The sequence below is a fragment of the Delphinapterus leucas genome, chromosome 5 (assembly GCF_059928025.1).
Source record: "Delphinapterus leucas isolate spDelLeu-1000000601 "Yukka" chromosome 5, BTC_Dleu_Yukka2, whole genome shotgun sequence".
In the NCBI taxonomy this organism is placed as follows: Eukaryota; Metazoa; Chordata; class Mammalia; order Artiodactyla; family Monodontidae; genus Delphinapterus; species Delphinapterus leucas.
Genome location: NC_143133.1, coordinates 115,818,761 through 115,835,780, shown reverse-complemented (window position 1 = coordinate 115,835,780; position 17,020 = coordinate 115,818,761). Strand labels below are relative to the sequence as shown.

Genomic DNA, 17,020 nt, shown 5'->3' with positions numbered 1-17,020 from the left:
AAAAACATGGATAGAAGTGGGCCAACAGGTAGCATGGAGACCAGCAGAAGGGTTCCTCTCTGCACCACCACCCCCAACTCTCAGTGTAGCATATTGAAAAGGTAAAAGGATTTTATAATTGTACTACAGAATTATCTCACTTTCTATTCTATGAAGGTTTTGTGTAATAATAGAGAGACACCTGAAATATAGGTTTGTTTCTAGTTCTTAATTTGCCAGTTTGGCTGTGTACTTTGTCTTTTTGAATCTTTTTATGTACAATAAAAATATTCATTGAGATGATCTTTAAGTTCAAGATCCGAGTCTGTTTTATTATTATATGTCCAGATTTCATTACCAAGTTAGTTGCTTCTATGGGGCAGGGATGATGGCTTATGCACCCTTCACATGTCTAGCGTTTTACAATTAGCACCTTTTAAAAAAGTGTTGGTTGAGGTGTGGAAAAGTGTGCACTGCTGCTTCAGTTTGTGCTAACAAGGGGATGGAGGGGGTATATATATATATTCGCATAGAATGTCCCTGAAGGTACAAACAAGCAACTAATACTGGTTGCTTTCGAGAAAGGGGGATGAGGGACCAGGAGTTGTGCATGGGTGGGTGGAAGTTATTTTTCAGTGTAAATTGTCCTTTGTACTTGTATTTTACTCTCCCCTTGTTCTTTCTCCTCCAGGCATACTGCCCTTCTTGCTATTCCTCCACCTTATGAAGTATGTCTTTGCACTTGCCTTTCTAGTGTCTGGAATACTCTTCCTCCAGATACTCTCACTCCCTTACTTCATTCTGAACACTGGTCAAATGTCACCTTAACACGGAGACTCCCCTGTCTACACTGTATGTAGAAACTCTCCCTCCCTTCCGTAATACCCCTTTAGTACCACTTGACATACTAAATATTTGCATTTATTTAATGTATGACTCCCTCTTAGAACACTGCCTGGTGCATCAACGGCCAATTAACAGATACTTGAATTAATGAATGTACTGTTTGAGGTTGGATTTTTTTAAAAAGTCATGTGCATAAGTTACTTTTTCAAGAAAAAACCAGCTAAGGAATAAATGTTCCATGTACTATTAGATGTTTATCATTACAGGACAAAGTCTAAACTTCTTTACTCAACGTACAGGGCTCTCCGTATCTGCCACGTAGCAGCCATGGGCAAGTCATTCAACGTAAATTCTGTTTCCTCATCCATAAAGTGGGACTGTTACTAATTACTTCACAGAATTAAGATTAAACGCAGGTGAAAGCACTTTTGTTACCTTGGCGATATGAAAGTTACGCAAAGCACATCGCTTCTCCCGTGCTTGGAATCTAGGAGTAGTACACCGTTTCAGCTTGCGCAAAAGACCTGAAATTTAAGGCGAGAAAAATCTACGGAGCCGCTCTGCCGAAGACCGATCTTTGGCGCGGGGCGTGCCTCAAGGTAGTGGTTGCCAGGGAAACCGTCGGGCGTCCCTAGAATCCGAGCACGCGCGGCGGGGCAGCCCAGCTCGACATCCTTTCAGAGACAGCGATTGGTGGAGCTCGGGCCAGTCGGCGAGGGCGGCGGGGCGGGGCCGGGCAGTGTGCCGGGGGAGGCGTTCCCGCCGCTTCGCTCCCCGACTTCCGGGTCGCGGTGCTTGCAGGGAGCGTACCGCGAGTAGCGTCGTTTCCGTTGCCGGCAGTTTGCAGTCGGGGAAACCGAGGCAGCTCCAGCTCCTCCTAGTTCTTCCCGTTCCCGTGAGGTGGCTGCTGTTTCTTTTCCTCTCGCCCGGTGCAGCTTGGGTGCGGCTGCGCTGAAGGCGCGCGAGCCCCGCGGTGTCCTACGGAAAGTCCCGCGGGGCTGCCGGGCCGGCGGGGCTTTGTGCGAGCGGTTCCCTCCCACTCGCGGGCAGGGCACGAGCTGGGCTCGGCCAAGCTCCGGGAGGGGGGCTCGGCGGCGCAGCGGCTCCCAGAGGGCTGGGGAGCTCAGGCGCCGTGAGGCAGGCGTTCCCTCCGCTTTGCAGTTCGGCTTCTTTTGTCCTGATGAGCGCGGACCAGATGGATTCATTTTAAAATCACAGTTGAGCCAGTCTCTGTGCACTGATTCTGCACTAACCTGCGGGGATCTCGAATTTGACAGTCCCTCGGGAGATGATATGTCTGTGGGAATGTTTAAGGCAGGAAAGAGATGAGCATTTTTGTTTTTAAGAAACTCCTCCTGACTTTCATTTCCCTGACCCCGCTTCATTTAGGAGCCGAAGATTTTTCTTATGGCATAAAGATTCAGTTTTATCGAGGGTGTAGTCTATTACTCTTCTTAGTATTTCTGCCGTTCACCTGTTGAATGGAAAACCAACAATTAGCCAGGGTGTGATCTATTCCGTGTTCAGTTTGTGTACTTCATTTGTAAGCCATATGTAGTGTTTTTATTTGCTGCCATCACCTGACTGTGGGACAGCTGTAACTGGGATTATCCACAGGGGTTAAGAAGACTTATTCTTTATACAAACAATTCTGATATATGGTATATTTGATTTAATTTTTGCTTTAGGTGGGGTCCTTTTGTTGTTGAACTGTTGAGCCCTGTTCTCAAAGAATAAGAAATTAAATAGTGAACTGAGGGCTTGAACCTAAGTAAGTAGTTTGATTTTTACAGTTAATTGTTTAAAATGATAAATTAACCATTTGGCCAGCATCATTTAATTAATCTAAATGGTATATATTACACCTGGCATTGTTTTCTTAGGTGCCCAAACACTACTACAAAATAGACACAATGGAACAACATTATATCTATTAATATAATTTGGGATTTGATGAGTTGGATACACTAATTTTTTCTCTTTTTCTAAATCCAATTTAAGGTCGTTAAACCTGTCATATATTTCCTTCTCCAGGAAAAAATGTTTATTTCTTTGTGGGAGTTCTTCTATGGGCACTTCTTTCGATTTTGGATGAAATGGCTGTTACGACAGATGACTGGAAAATGTGAATTGCAGCGAATTTTTGATACCTATGTAGGTGCACAAAGGACACACAGGATAGGTAATGTTTTTCGAAAAAGGATAATTAAAAACGAATAAAAATTTAACTCTGAATGAATATTTTTCTCAGTACTGATAGTGACAATAGCGCTTGTGTATCACGATCAAGTCACTTAATCTCAGTTTCATGATCTTTGAAATCTCACTTTGAATCCTTCCAGCGCTAAAACTGATTCTATAGAAAAAGAAACTATTATTTAATTCTGCATCTGTGCAAAGAATTACCTTCTCTGGCTCCTGAAATTCATCTGTTTTACCTTAGATTATGGTTGCAACCTACTTTCTAGAGAAAAATCTCTATACTTCTATAAGCCCTTTGAAATTTTCACTTCAGTGAAGGAGATCCATTTTTATATTCAGCATCCTTCAATCTTTTAATCTCTTATGCAGTTCATGAAAGAATAATAACAGGTATCTAGTGATCCCTAGGAAAGATTAGTAGACTAAAAATCTGCACTGTCCCGTACTGTAGCCAAAGCCACATGTGGCTCTTGGACACTTGAAATATGATTAGTCTGAATTAAATGTGCAGAACTAGAAAATATACTCTGGATTTCAAAGGCTTTATATGAATGTAAAGGTATCTCATTAATAATTGTTTATATTCATTGTATGTTGAAATGATAATATTTTGGATCTATTGGGTTAAAATATATTAACATTACTTTTATCTGTTTCTTTTACTCTAATATGGCTACTAGAAAACGTTAAGGTACATATGTGGTTCGCATTTGGGCTTGCATTATATTTCTGTTGAACAGTGCTGCTCTAGTACCTTCTAAAATTGATCAGCTTTCAATACTTACTTGAAAATATGGCTTTAAATTAGAACACAGATGAGTGAGAAATATGATCGAGGTCATTTCTCTTTGGCCAGAGTGAGGCAGACCAGGGATGGGCTGCAGTTCATGTTCACTGTGTCAGATGGAAAATCATGACTTAACCACAGCCTCTTTTGTGTTGAACAAGTGTGCTTCAACTAAGAAATCCACCGCTGTAAGATTTGAGGAGTGCGTGTTGGTAGCCAAGATAACAGGGGAAGAATGGCAGAGTAAGGAGAGAGTGAGCCTCAGGGCTGCTAGATGATTGAAGTTTAATTACCTCCCTAGATTTTTCACAACTTTGTAGCTGACTTAAATTATTGCCTGCTCTTTTGATTTGCCCTTTTGACTGCTCTGAGAAGAGCAAAGTACCTCTTGATAAGAACTCTTAGTAGTATTGATTGGTTTTTTATATTATGGTGGAAGAACATTTTAAGACTTTATTTTGCAGCAAGAACATTTTTCTTGAATTTTTCAAATTGCTGAGAAAAGGAGACTGTTTACTATTTGCCAGAAAAATTTGTAAACAGACCAGTAAAAAACGTTCTTGTGATTCTTGAAGCAGAAAGCAAGAACGAAAAAGCTGTTTTGCTTTTTGTCTGGTTAGAGAATGGTTGTCCAGATAATCTAAAGTCTTCCTTTTTGCCCCTTTGTTGTATGTTTTGTTTGCTAGCTCTTCAAATATAAACGCTTACTTCATAAGGCTAACACATGAAAAGGTAGGATAGAGCACTCTCACTGAATTCTTAAGATGAGTTTCTGGAACCCAAGCTATTCTGAGGTAGCCGTGGATGAATTTGCAGCAGTTAGTAGACACTTGGGGGCCCGCACAGAAACAGATGATTCTGGGGAAATTAGGTTGGTCTTACCTCTTTGGCTCTGGTATGTGTGTTGGGTTGAGAATTTTGGAATCATACTGTAAGGATAAAATTTTTTAATGTTTGCTATGTTATTCATGTAGAAATTATATCTTCTGGAACTATTAAAGTAATTTATTACTGGCTTGATATTTATACTATTTGTTTGCGGAGTAATTCACAAACAGCATTTAAGTAATAATATTCTTTTTTTTTTTTTCATTTCAGAAAATTCCTTGACATACTCCAAGAATAAGGTAGGATCATATCAAGGTGATTATTCTAGACAACTTAACTTGGAGATACTTTTTCTTTAAAAGAATGTCTCAATTTTAGAGTGAATTATTTTTAATGTCCTGCTAAAAGAGTCTTTGCTGTAAAGAGTATTGAGTGAAATTTTCCCATCTTAGAAGAAATATTCTATTTTTTAAAACCTTTTTTTTCTGTGTGTGTGTGTGTTTGTGTGCACTACTCATGCACAAAGAAGGTATTTGAATAATTTTTTCTGTTCTGAGGTTTTGCTTGTTTATTTTACCTCAAAACTTGTTAGCTTTTGGGAAAGCAGGGTCTTAGGGGGAAAACTTTCTAATAGACTGTGTCCTTAAGATAGGTTTGGATAGTTATAGAAAATCCTGGGTCATGTACCTTTTGATCCAAAATAAGTCATACCTCATACTGTTTATTAGTCAGTTGCTGCTGTGTAACAAACTTATAAAATCTCAGGGCATAGGTTGATTATATAATTGCATTATAAATAAATGCATTATTTATTTCTTGCTCATGTGTCTGTGGGGCAACTGGGGAAGCTCTTCTTCAAGCTGGTGCCAAGTTCAGGTCTGTTGTAGTTGTCTCATTGTGGGACCTAGGTTGAAAAGGTACCTGGGAAATATTCTTCTCACAGTTAATCGTTGAACGTCCAGCCACAGAGGCATATTTTAAGTTTTCTTGTGCCATGTCCATTAATATCCCTAAAGTAAGTTACATGGTCAAGCCCAAGTCAAGGGGTGGAAAAATACATTATGCCCACCATGAGGCCATGTTAGGCATGTGGGTATATAATTCAATTACACAGGAGTGAAAAACAGGGACCAATAGTTCAGTCTACCACATGCTTCCCTATAGTGTTTCACAATATTTTTTCTCTATATATAGATTATTTGGTGTGGCAAAGTTAGAGTATGGAACATGTAGACCATTGTTTGAAATCCCATGGTAGATCACAGCCAGCATTAAACAACAACAAAAGGAATGGAATAGAAAATAATTAGAAAACAGCGGTCGTAGTAAGGTTAAATATGGTTTCATGAAAATTTAATTTTAGTTATCTGTGTGTGCATCTATCTCTGTTTTAGATATCCGTATATATGTTTGTATTTGGTCATGATGTACAATGTGGATTGAGAATATAGGGTCAAAAATTGTTGATTTGCTACTGTCTAGTGATATTAATATGAGTTACTGATTCATGCTGGAAAGAAAATGGACACTGCTGAATATTGCAAGCATATCTGTTAAGTTTTGGAGAGTGACCTATAAAATAGGTGCTTTACTGATTTAGTTAGTCTTTTATTTATGAGTGGTCAATTTGGGAATAACTCACATACGTGAATGAATACCGGGGAGGGGAGAAGAGTCTAGAGTCCTACCCCTTTGTTTAGAATCCTATAAAGTGATTAATATTCTTTTTTTTTAAAATGAGACTGTAGGGATCTAGAAGGTTAACAAGTTGCTCATTCTAAAAATTTGTTTATACCTATCCACCCGTATAATTCCATTAATTGAACCTTCGGATGCAATTTCACAAAGTAACAGTATCATAAATTGTAGATGAAACTCTGGAGGGTTTCTGGAACTGGGAACTCACTTTCACATCTGTCTGTGTAACCATCATTACCAAAATTGATTGTAATGACATTTTTGGTCTTAAAATTTACTTATGGGATTTTATATGTGGTAAAATTACCCCAAACTTAAGTGGGACTGCACACAAGATGATACTTTTTAAGAACTCTAGTGCCTTGGTCAAATCCTTGAGCGAAGATTTGAATGATTGCCGTATGTTCAACATTCCACCAGGGTCTTTGGTATATTAAAAAAAAAAAAAAGACTGAAATCTAATGTAATTAAAATCAGGCATTTAGAGACGGAAGAGGTAAATGTGGGCTGAAGTGTTTGGAGGCTTTAAGGTAGTGGTTACAAGTTAAAGAAAATAAAATGTTCATTATCTTTTATCTCATTTACTGGCAATTAAAGTTCACTTGAAAAGTAAACATTAAAATTGTATTCTTGGAAAAAAAAAAAAAATTGTATTCTTGGGCTTCCCTGGTGGCGCAGTGGTTGAGAGTCCGCCTGCCGATGCAGGGGAGGCGGGTTCGTGCCCCTGGCTGGGAGGATCCCACATGCCGCGGAGCTGCTGGGCCCGTGAGCCATGGCCGCTGGGCCTGCACATCCGGAGCCTGTGCTCCGCAACGGGAGAGGCCGCGGCAGTGAGAGGCCCGCGTACCGCAAAAAAAAAAAAAATTGTATTCTTATGAATTTATTATCTAAAAATATGAATTGCTAATTGTGTTTTGGAGGGCATACTAAAAAGGAATAGTCAACAAATGGGTAGTTAAATACTTACGGAATTAAATCACAGGAGCTTTGCTTTCTTGCGGTTTTAAATCTAAGGTAAACTTGTCAATAAGCTAATGGAGGAAGTCTCATCAGTTTAAATATACAATTTATGGTGTGTATTGTGTCTCATTTGTATATTTCATTTACTTTGTAGAGTAAAATTGAATTCTGATTTTGTGATATTTCTATTAACCCGCTCTACTTTTATATTCCTATGAAAAAAGTCTGAGTTCAGATTCTGATTGTATCACTTTCTAGTTGTTTGTGCAAGTTACTCATTTTCTCATTGTCAAAGGAGGTATTAATATCCACATGGTTGTTTCAGGATTAGAAATATTATTATAATGAAAGCAGCCTAAGAGAATACCCAGTACCTGATAGGTATCACTAATATTATGTTAGTGATGATGGGATTAAACCAACATACACTACAAAATTTTTAGAAGTTTAAAATATGCATGAAAACCTCTTAGTTATTTAAATACTTAACATTACCAATGATTGCTGTGAATAAAAGTGATTTTAATCTATTAAGGCCAGTTCCCTGAAGCAGTGATAGTGTGGTCCTATTGGGTTGTGAATTGTTCTGTAGTGGAAATTCTTTCCTTGATTGTTAAAAATTGAGTCTCATTTGCTTGTATTTTACATTAGGACCAACCACTTATCAATTATATATTAAGGATTACTAAAACTTTGGGATTTATAAATGAAAATGAAAACCTTTTTAGAACTTGAGGAGTCTAGTTCAGTATTCTGCTAAGAGGTCTGGCTGCTATTCAATGTATGGTAATGTTGCAGAGCTCCACTGTACTTATGCATATATGGGTATTTGAAAAATTTGAAATTTAGGGAAAGAACACTTTGTCAGTCTAGTCATGTTTTTGATCGGCTGTTGTTTGGTTAGAGCTGCTGTCTTAGCTCTTAAATAGTAATGATAACATTCTAGCTATTGAATGATAAATTAGTTTTATAGCATCAGTTTACTTGTCTGTGCATTGATGGTATAGTAATGCACATTTGCATATTTTTTGGTCTCTAATTTTCCAAAATTAGACTTTAAGTATATAACCACATAGGCATTGTGGTTCAAAAATGAAACATTCACACTCTGTGGTTACACTAACACAAATGTATATATAATTTCCCCAGATTTACTTGCATGGTGAAACTCGTTGATGTTTGTTGGCTATAAATATAATTTGGCTAGTCATATAATTTATAACTTACCATCAAGGTAGGTATAATAAAAAAAGACTAGATTACTTTTATGTTTATTGAATGTTATTTTGTAATAAAATCATATGCATAAGCATATATTATTTTCTTACAAAATATATAAGTGATTTGTATATGTTGCTTTCTTGTTGTTTATTATCACCTACTTTTTCTTTAGCTCTAAAGTAAACATCATTGGGAAAAGGGTCTTTGTATACTTATGTAGTTTTAGGTTAAAAGAGAAAGTTTTAGAATTGCTGACCTAAGAAATTCTTTAAGTCCTGTATATTCCAGTATTGAATATACCTTCATGAGCTCCATGAGAACTTAGACAATGTTGGGATACATGAGAACTTAGAAAATGTAATGGGTTATATTTCTCCTCCATCCAGCTGTTATTTTGTTTTTGATTAGGAACCAAAGATCTACCAAAAGTTTAGAGAATAAGACAGAGATTGACAGATGGATAAAAAAGCAAAACCCAACTAACTGAATGTTATTTCAAGAAGCATACTCAAAACATAAAGTCACAAACAAATAGAAAGTAAAAGCATATACCGTGCAAACAATAAGCATAAAAAAGCTTTTGTGGCTTTCTTTTAGAAAATATAAACCTGGAGTGTTACTGGAGACTAAATCTTTTTTTTTTTTGGTAATGATAAAACGACTAATTTATCAAGAAAACATAACAGTATTAAATGTGTATACACTTATTAACAAAGCTGCCAAATACTTGAAGCCAAAATAGACACAGCTAGACGGAGAAATATATGAACCCACAATTGCAACTGGAAACTTTACTGCATTCTCTCAATAAATGATAGTACAACAAGAAAAAAAAATCGAAAGGCTCTATACAACTTGAACAATACGATTAACCATCTTGACCTAATTGACATTTATAGAGTGCTACACCCAACAAATGCAAAATACATATTCCCAAGTACACATGGAACAGTCATATAGATATATACTGGGTCTTTTAAGTCTCAGTAAGTTTCAGAGGGCTGAATGCATACAGAGTATGTTTTCTGTCTCCAACAGCATTAAGTTAGAAATAAGAGGACTTCCCTGGTGGTGCAGTGGTTAAGAATCCAACTGCCAATGCAGGGGACACAGGTTCGGTCTCTGGTCTGGGAAGATCTCACATGCCACGGAGCAGCTAAGCCCATGTGCCACAATTACTGAGCCTGTGCTCTAGAGCCCGCTAGCCACAACTACTGAGCCCACTTGCCACAACTACTGGAGCCCATGTGCCTAGAGTCTGTGCTCTGCAACAAGAGAAGCCACTGCAATGAGAAGCCCATGCACCACAACGAAGAGTAGCCCCCACTTGCCGCAACTAGAGAAAGCCCGCGTGCAGCAACGAAGACCCAAAGCAGCCAAAAAAATTAATTAATTTAAAAAAAAAGAAATAAGAAAAATATAACATCTAGAAAATCCCCAAATATCTGGAAATTAAGAATCTGAGTAACCCATGGATCACAGAAGTACTCACAAGGGAAATTTAGAAAGAGAATTGAAGTGAATGGTAATGAAAACACAACATATCAGAATTTGTGGAGTACACCCAAAGCAGTTTTTAAAGGCCTGAAATCAGTGAGCTATGCTTATACCTTAAGAAACTAGAAGAGAGAAAATTAAACCCAAAATAAATAAAAGAAAGGATATAATGAAAATAAGAAACAATTAACAAAATAGTAAACAGATAAAAATAGGAAATACCACCAAGCTCAAAAGTTGATTCTTTGAAAAAATTAGTAATATTAATAGCCCTCTAGGAACACTGATCAAGAAAGAGAGAAAGCCCAAATTGCCCATATCAGGAATGATAGAGGGGGCATCACCACAGCCTGTGGTCACTAAAGTATAAGGAGGTGCTATGGACAACTTGATGCGAATGAAGTCTGTAGCTTAGATGAAAGAGACAAAGTGCTTGAAAAACACAGTTTAGCAAAACTAACACAAAGAAATAAAACAATTGAAATAGCCATATACCTAATAAATGGAATCTGTAATTTAAACATTTTGCACAAGAAGATCTTCCAATATTAGCTTCACTAGTGAACTCTTATCAAACGTTTAAGAAGAAAAATTAATACTGCTATTACATAAGCTCCTAGAAAATCGAGTAGAAAGAAACACATTTTATGAGGCCAGTATAATCCTGATATTAAAACCAGACAAGGACACTGTATAAATGAAAATTACAAACCAATATCCTTCCTGAATATAGATAACAAAAATTCTTCATTAGCAAATTGATCCCAGTAATATATAAAAAGAATAATATGTCATGACTACATTTTCAAAATCAATGAATGTAACTTACCACATTAACAAAGTAAATTAGAAAAAGAAGATCATTTGAGTAGATACTGTAAAACTGTTTTGGCAGAGCTCAATACCCATTCATGGTCAGAAACACTCAACTAACTAGGAGTAAAAGGAACTTCCTCCTATTAAAGGCCATCTATGAAAACCCTGCAGCTAGCATGATAGGTATACAACGCTGAATTATTGAATGCTCTACACACTCAGTTGGGAACAAGGCAAGGATGTTTACTCTCCTTTTATTCGGCATTGTGCTAAAGGTCCTAGGCAGTGTAGTAAGGGAAGGAAAAGAAATCTAAGACATAATGATTGAAAAGAAACTGTCTTTATTAACAGATGACATAGTTTGTGAGTATAGAAAATCCTAAGAAATCTATAAAATTAACCAGCATTATTGATAAATGAATTTAGCAGTGTCGTAGGACACAGTATGTCCCCGTATGTTAAGAGCAAACTTTTGGAAAACAAAGAACAGTTGCACTTACAGTAGCATCCAGAAACGTAAAATACTCAGGGATAAATATAACGAAAGCTATGCAAGATGTCCGCGTTACGACTCCTTTTCCTGAGAAAACTTAAAATGGAAAGATATACTGTATTCATCAATTGGAAGAGTCAGTATTCTTAAGATGCTGATCCCCAAACCAACCTATGGATTCAATGCAATTCCAATCAAAATCCCAGCAAGCTTTTTTTTTTTTTTTTTTTTTGCGGTATGTGGGCCTCTCACTGTCGTGGCCTCTTCCGTTGCGGAGCACAGGCTCTAGACGCGCAGGCTCAGCGGCCATGGCTCACAGGCCCAGCCGCTCCGCGGCATGTGGGATCCTCCCAGACCGGGGCACGAACCCGCGTCCCCTGCATCGGCAGGCGGACGCCCAACCACTGCGCCACCAAAGAAGCCCTCAGCAAGCTATTTGTGAAGGGAGTGGCAAGCTCATTTAAAGTTTATACAGAATTTTAAGGAAACTAGTATAGCCCAGATAATATTCTAAAAGAACCAAGTTAGAAGATTTATACTGACTTAAAGACTTTCTAGGCAAATAGATAAATATAACAGATGAGAGAACAGAAATAGACCATCGTAATTTTTTAACAAGGATGCTAAAGCAATTCAGTGAGGACAGGAAAGTATTGGAAAACCAATAAATAGTGCTGGAACAACTGGATATCCAAATTGGGGGAGGGGAGGCTCCTATCTCCCTCTACATGTGAAAATTAATTTGATATGGACTTTTGAGCTATGTTTAAACCAAAACGTTAAGGCTTCTCAAAGAAAGCATAGGAGAGGGCTTCCCTGGTGGCGCAGTGGTTGAGAGTCCGCCTGCCGATGCAGGGAACACGGGTTCGTGCTCCGGTCTGGGAAGATCCCACATGCCGCGGAGCGGCTAGGCCGCTGAGCCTGCGCTTCCGGAGCCTGCGCTTCCGGAGCCTGTGCTCCGCACCGGGAGAGGCCACAACAGTGAGAGGCCCGCGTACCGGAAAAAAAAAAAAAAAAAAAAGAAAGAAAGCATAGGAGAGTATACATCTTCTACCATGGGTTAAGCAAAAATGTCTTTTAGAGAGGACACAGCGTTACCATTTAAATAAAAAATAGAAAAATTAGACTGCATCAAAATAAAAACTACTTATCAGAGACACCTTTAAGAAATGAATTGGCAAGACAAAATATTTGCAGCACATATATCTGATTAGGGACTTATATCTCGTAAAGAACTTTTAGAACTCAGTAATAAAAAGACAACACAATTTTTAAAAGGACAAGAGCCTCTAATAGTCACTTCACAAAGATAAAAAATATTATTCATAGTAGTCTAAAATTGGAAGCAATGCAAATACCCATCACCGGGAGAATGAGTAAGCAAATTGAGGTGTATTCATACAATGGAATACTACTCAACAATTGGAAGGAACAAATTACTGACGAAAGCAAGAATGTGGATGAATTCTAGAAACGTTACTGAGCAAAAGAAGGCAGACAGAAGAGTACATACTTTATGATTCCATTTATATGCACACCACAAAGTTATGGTGATAGAAAGCAGAACAGTGGGTGCTTGTAGGGGGAGGGATTGATTGGGAAGGGGCATGAGGGCACTTTCTGCAGTGATGGAAATGTTCTATATTTTGATAGGGATGTGGATTATTTGGGTATATGCATTTGTCAAAACTGGTCAAACTGAATATGTAACATCCATTCCTTTCATTGTATTTAAATTAACCTCAATTTAAAGAAAAGTGATGGAATAGCTGCACATGACTTTTACTGAAACAGTTGCCTTTCTTAAGGTTTTCATCTGTCAAATATCTCCGTTCAATAATTATATGTCTGTTATCTCTTCTATACAGGATATGAAAAAATGAGTTAGATACAGTCTCTGTCCTCAGAGAATTTCCCACTTAATATATAAAAATAACTATACTATAGAAAGTGATAAGAGTCATAGAAAGGTTACAGGTACATTATTATGCGGATTCCAAGAGAGGAGAGGTTACTTCCACTTGAATAGAATCAGGGAAGGCTTCCTGGATCGGTATGTGAGCTAGCTTAGCAATGGGAAGAATTGATATGTCTAGAGATTGGGAAAAAGGATCATTCCAGAAGAAAGGCCCAGGATATGCAGAAGCATAACTCCAAGTATGATTAGATTATTTTGTCTGGAGTATAAGGAATATCAGATGGAATTTTGATAGTAGGATGCTAAAGCAATTAAAGAGGGATAAGAGTTAAAGAAACCTTCTAAGGGTAAAGAAGGCCTGAACTTGCTTATTTCTTGAGAGGAAGGATCCAGTGGACATTTATAAGACATATTATTTAAGAAATCTGTTTTATATGCATAGAAAAAAGACTGGAAGGATATCTGCTAATCTGTTACCAGTGGCTATCTCTGGTGGTAGGATTGACAAGATTATTTGACTTTTCTTCTTTTTGCTCGTCTGCATTTAAAATTTAAACTTTTTTCCTTCTGCATTAAAATTTTTGTACATATATTTTTATTATGTAATTTTAGAATTTTATAAAAAGTATTTGCTTCATAAGCATACTATGGTGGGAGCTTATTTGCTAAGAACTCATTGGCTTAGAACCTCTTGATTCTCAGTTAAGGAAGACGTCATCTAATACATCATGCTGCTTTTCTTCTATTTTATGTATGTATGATTTTAGCCCTACTGAAAATTTGAAACAAATTCGGTTTCATTTGGTTTTGCATCTTAATACACGCATTATGAAGCTGACTAAATACCCCAAAACGTACTGTTCTTTTTCAGCCATAGGGGATTTTTCTCATTCAGCTTTGTTTCACACAAATAGGTCTTACAGAAAGCGACACTTGTTGTTCAGAGTGAAGTGGACAGATGTGTAGTAGACATAATGAAGGAAAAGAATATTAACCCCGAGAAGGATGCCAGGTATGTGTTTTTACGGTGTTCTCATTTATCGTGTGCTTACATCCTGTGAGGCTGGAGATCTCACACAGTTGTGAAACGTTAGAGCTGAAGGGTTTGTGGAGATCATCTAATTCAGCCCTTTCACTTCACTAGATGAGGAAGTGAGGCCCAGAGAGGTGAGTGATGGAAGCAGGACTGAAACCTATATCTCTGGGTTACCAGTCCGGTCCTATTGCCAGTTTATCATCTGCCTTCTCTAAGGTAACTTACCATTACTTTCCCAAATTTAAATAATAATTCCTGTGTCCTTCCTGTCCTTCAAAATTCAGTTCTTCTGTCCTCCTCCAGGAAGGTCCTCTACCATACATTTAACCCATTGTACTGTAGTCATTGATTTGCTCTTGTTCTTCCCCAAATAAATTCTGAGTTCCATAAGAGGACTTGACTTACACATTTCTGTCTTCCCAGCACAAGTATATTGAGATAGTAAATATTTAGCAAGCTTTTCTTCATTTGGTATTTTCTTTGTAAATATTGAGGAAGGAGTAATTTATTTGGGATGAAGCAGGGGAGGGTACAGGAGAGAACTGTGACGATAAGTCCACAGAAGAGGTAACGTTTGAGCTGGACCTTGTTGAATGGGCAGGGGAGGACATTCCGTGCAGAGGAAGGTGCCAACAAGACACAGAGTCCTTGAGTATCTGGGAATGACAGGGAGTCCTCTGTAGCCGGAGCGTTGAATAGGCGCAGAGCAGAGGTTGGAGAAGTGAGTGGAGTGTAAGATCAGAGATATATTGCAAGGAGGCTCGCATGCCACACTGAGAGATTTAGATATTGTCCTCTGATTTTTTTTTTTTAAGTAAACAAGCTACATTATCAGATATGTATTTTAGGAAGATGAAGGGTAAACTTGAAGAAGTGGGAGGCTGGTAGAAGGAATAAAGACAGAACAGTCAGGAAACTGAGTCATTCAGGCAAGAGATGATGAAGCCATAAATACACCAGGGTAAATGGATATATATGATGAGGGCTTTGAGGGACATTTCAGAGCTAGAAAGGATAAGGGCTCAGGGACCTTTTGATGTATTATTGATGGAGAGGAAGGTCAGAACTTGGAGCGTTCTAGCTTGGGGAACTAGTGCTTAGTGATTCCACTAATGGATTTAGAGTTGAGAAAGAGCATGCTTCTTCAGGGAGGATGAGCTGTTGTGTTTGGAAGCACGGGGAGAACCTGTCACGGCATTGTGTGTTGCTGTATCCTTAGAAAATTAGGTCTGCTGGTAGTGTCTCACAATAAAGATTGGGGAACACATGAGATTGCCCAGAGAAAACATGGAAAGAAGTGAACGAATCAAGGATTTACAAAGTTTGCAGTTTTGGAAGTTTGCCTTTCCTACCTGTCTTGCCCTCTTTGTAGGCCCTGTTCTATCACATCTTGCATGATACTTTGTATAATGTTTTGTGTTTACAGAGGCTCTTGATGCTTCTTGTATTAAACCAAAAGCTAGGGAATGCTTCTAAATAGACATATGAACCACAAGCTATGGAAGGCATTACTTTATTGTGATAAGAAGGTACGATTTTTTTAAAATAATAACTTTTATCATTTTCAGTTTTAAAATCTGTATGAAGGCATGCTTACTACAGATATCTGGTTATAAACAGCTCTATTTGGATGTAGAAAGTGTGCGAAAAAAACCATATGATTCTGATAACCTGCAACATGAAAAGCTGCTTCTCAAGGTAAGTTTTGGTGTTCTGTATTTGGAGTTCACTGGAAAATAAATCAGGCTTGAGCCAGTAAGGCCTGTGTGGAGAATCTGGAGGCTTACACAGCCATCTGATTTCTTTGCCTCTCAGAGAATTTTATTATATTGGTGAAAGATTTTTAGTTAACTATTTTTATAATTTCCTGATAGGCATCAATGAAATAGATTCAAATTTTATTTTAATGCTTTTAATTCTGAAATAAATTATAAACTTATAAAGGGAGATCTTTTCAACTGAGAAGTATGAGTCCACAAGCTTCAGATTTTTTCCTACTTTTTATATAAATCCTCACATAAATTAGGCATTTTTTCAGCTTACTCTTGAATTATGAACATAGATGTCCCTTTTCAGATTATTATGTCAGATCTTTTGGGATTTATGAAATGTGCCAAATATTGCCACAATAGATTTAAAAATTAAGAGAGTAAAGAAATTTACTTAGGACCTTCCTATTTCTTATTTCTGAAGTAAAAATGCATGAGGCCAATGAGATGCTGAAATTCCAGAATATCAGGCCTGGAGTAAGCTTTCCAGATCATCTGATCTAGTACCTTTATTGTAGGGATGAGGTTAGTTCTAAGGCCTAGAGGAGATGAAGTCATTTGCTTTAGAAAGATCAATTCTGAAATAGAACTGAATCAACTGCCCATCCACTTCACCTATTCTAATTATATTTTTAAATGGTTATAGTTAGGGAAAATAGCACATGGCACCTGGTGTTAGGAGTTTGTTATAAAGTAAAAGTGCAGTGGAAAGAAACAAACAGTGAGAGTATTCAAGTAACAGTAAGAGACAAGTTTAAAAACAACAAAACTTGTTTTCAGGAGGAGATAAATACACACTTCACCTAATTTTAAAAATAAAACTTGATTTTGTCAGTGAGGATAATAAAACTACTCAAAAGACTGTTGCTGCGGGTTGAATTTTTATGTTTCAAGTGTTAGCACAGTGCCTGGCACTCACTAAGGGTTGACTTCTTTATAGCTTCCTCGTCATCATTATTCCCTTAACTTC

At 37.6% G+C, this 17,020-nt stretch overlaps 1 protein-coding gene across 2 annotated transcripts in view; it reads left to right on the top strand.

Annotated features, from left to right (window-relative positions):
• Window positions 1-1,593: 1,593 nt before the first annotated feature.
• Window positions 1,594-17,020, top strand: part of ELMOD2 (ELMO domain containing 2) — a 29,061-nt gene continuing 13,634 nt past the window's right edge. The window contains exons 1-6 of one of the 2 annotated variants that reach the window (XM_022582462.3): window positions 1,594-1,725; window positions 2,514-2,596; window positions 2,860-3,007; window positions 4,913-4,941; window positions 14,160-14,257; window positions 15,850-15,979. In XM_022582462.3, coding sequence (XP_022438170.1) covers window positions 2,866-3,007; window positions 4,913-4,941; window positions 14,160-14,257; window positions 15,850-15,979 — 399 coding nt within the window. In that variant the 5' untranslated portion in view covers window positions 1,594-1,725; window positions 2,514-2,596; window positions 2,860-2,865. The remainder of the gene's footprint in view (window positions 1,726-2,513; window positions 2,597-2,859; window positions 3,008-4,912; window positions 4,942-14,159; window positions 14,258-15,849; window positions 15,980-17,020) is intronic. The other variant, XM_022582461.3, reaches the window with a different exon arrangement.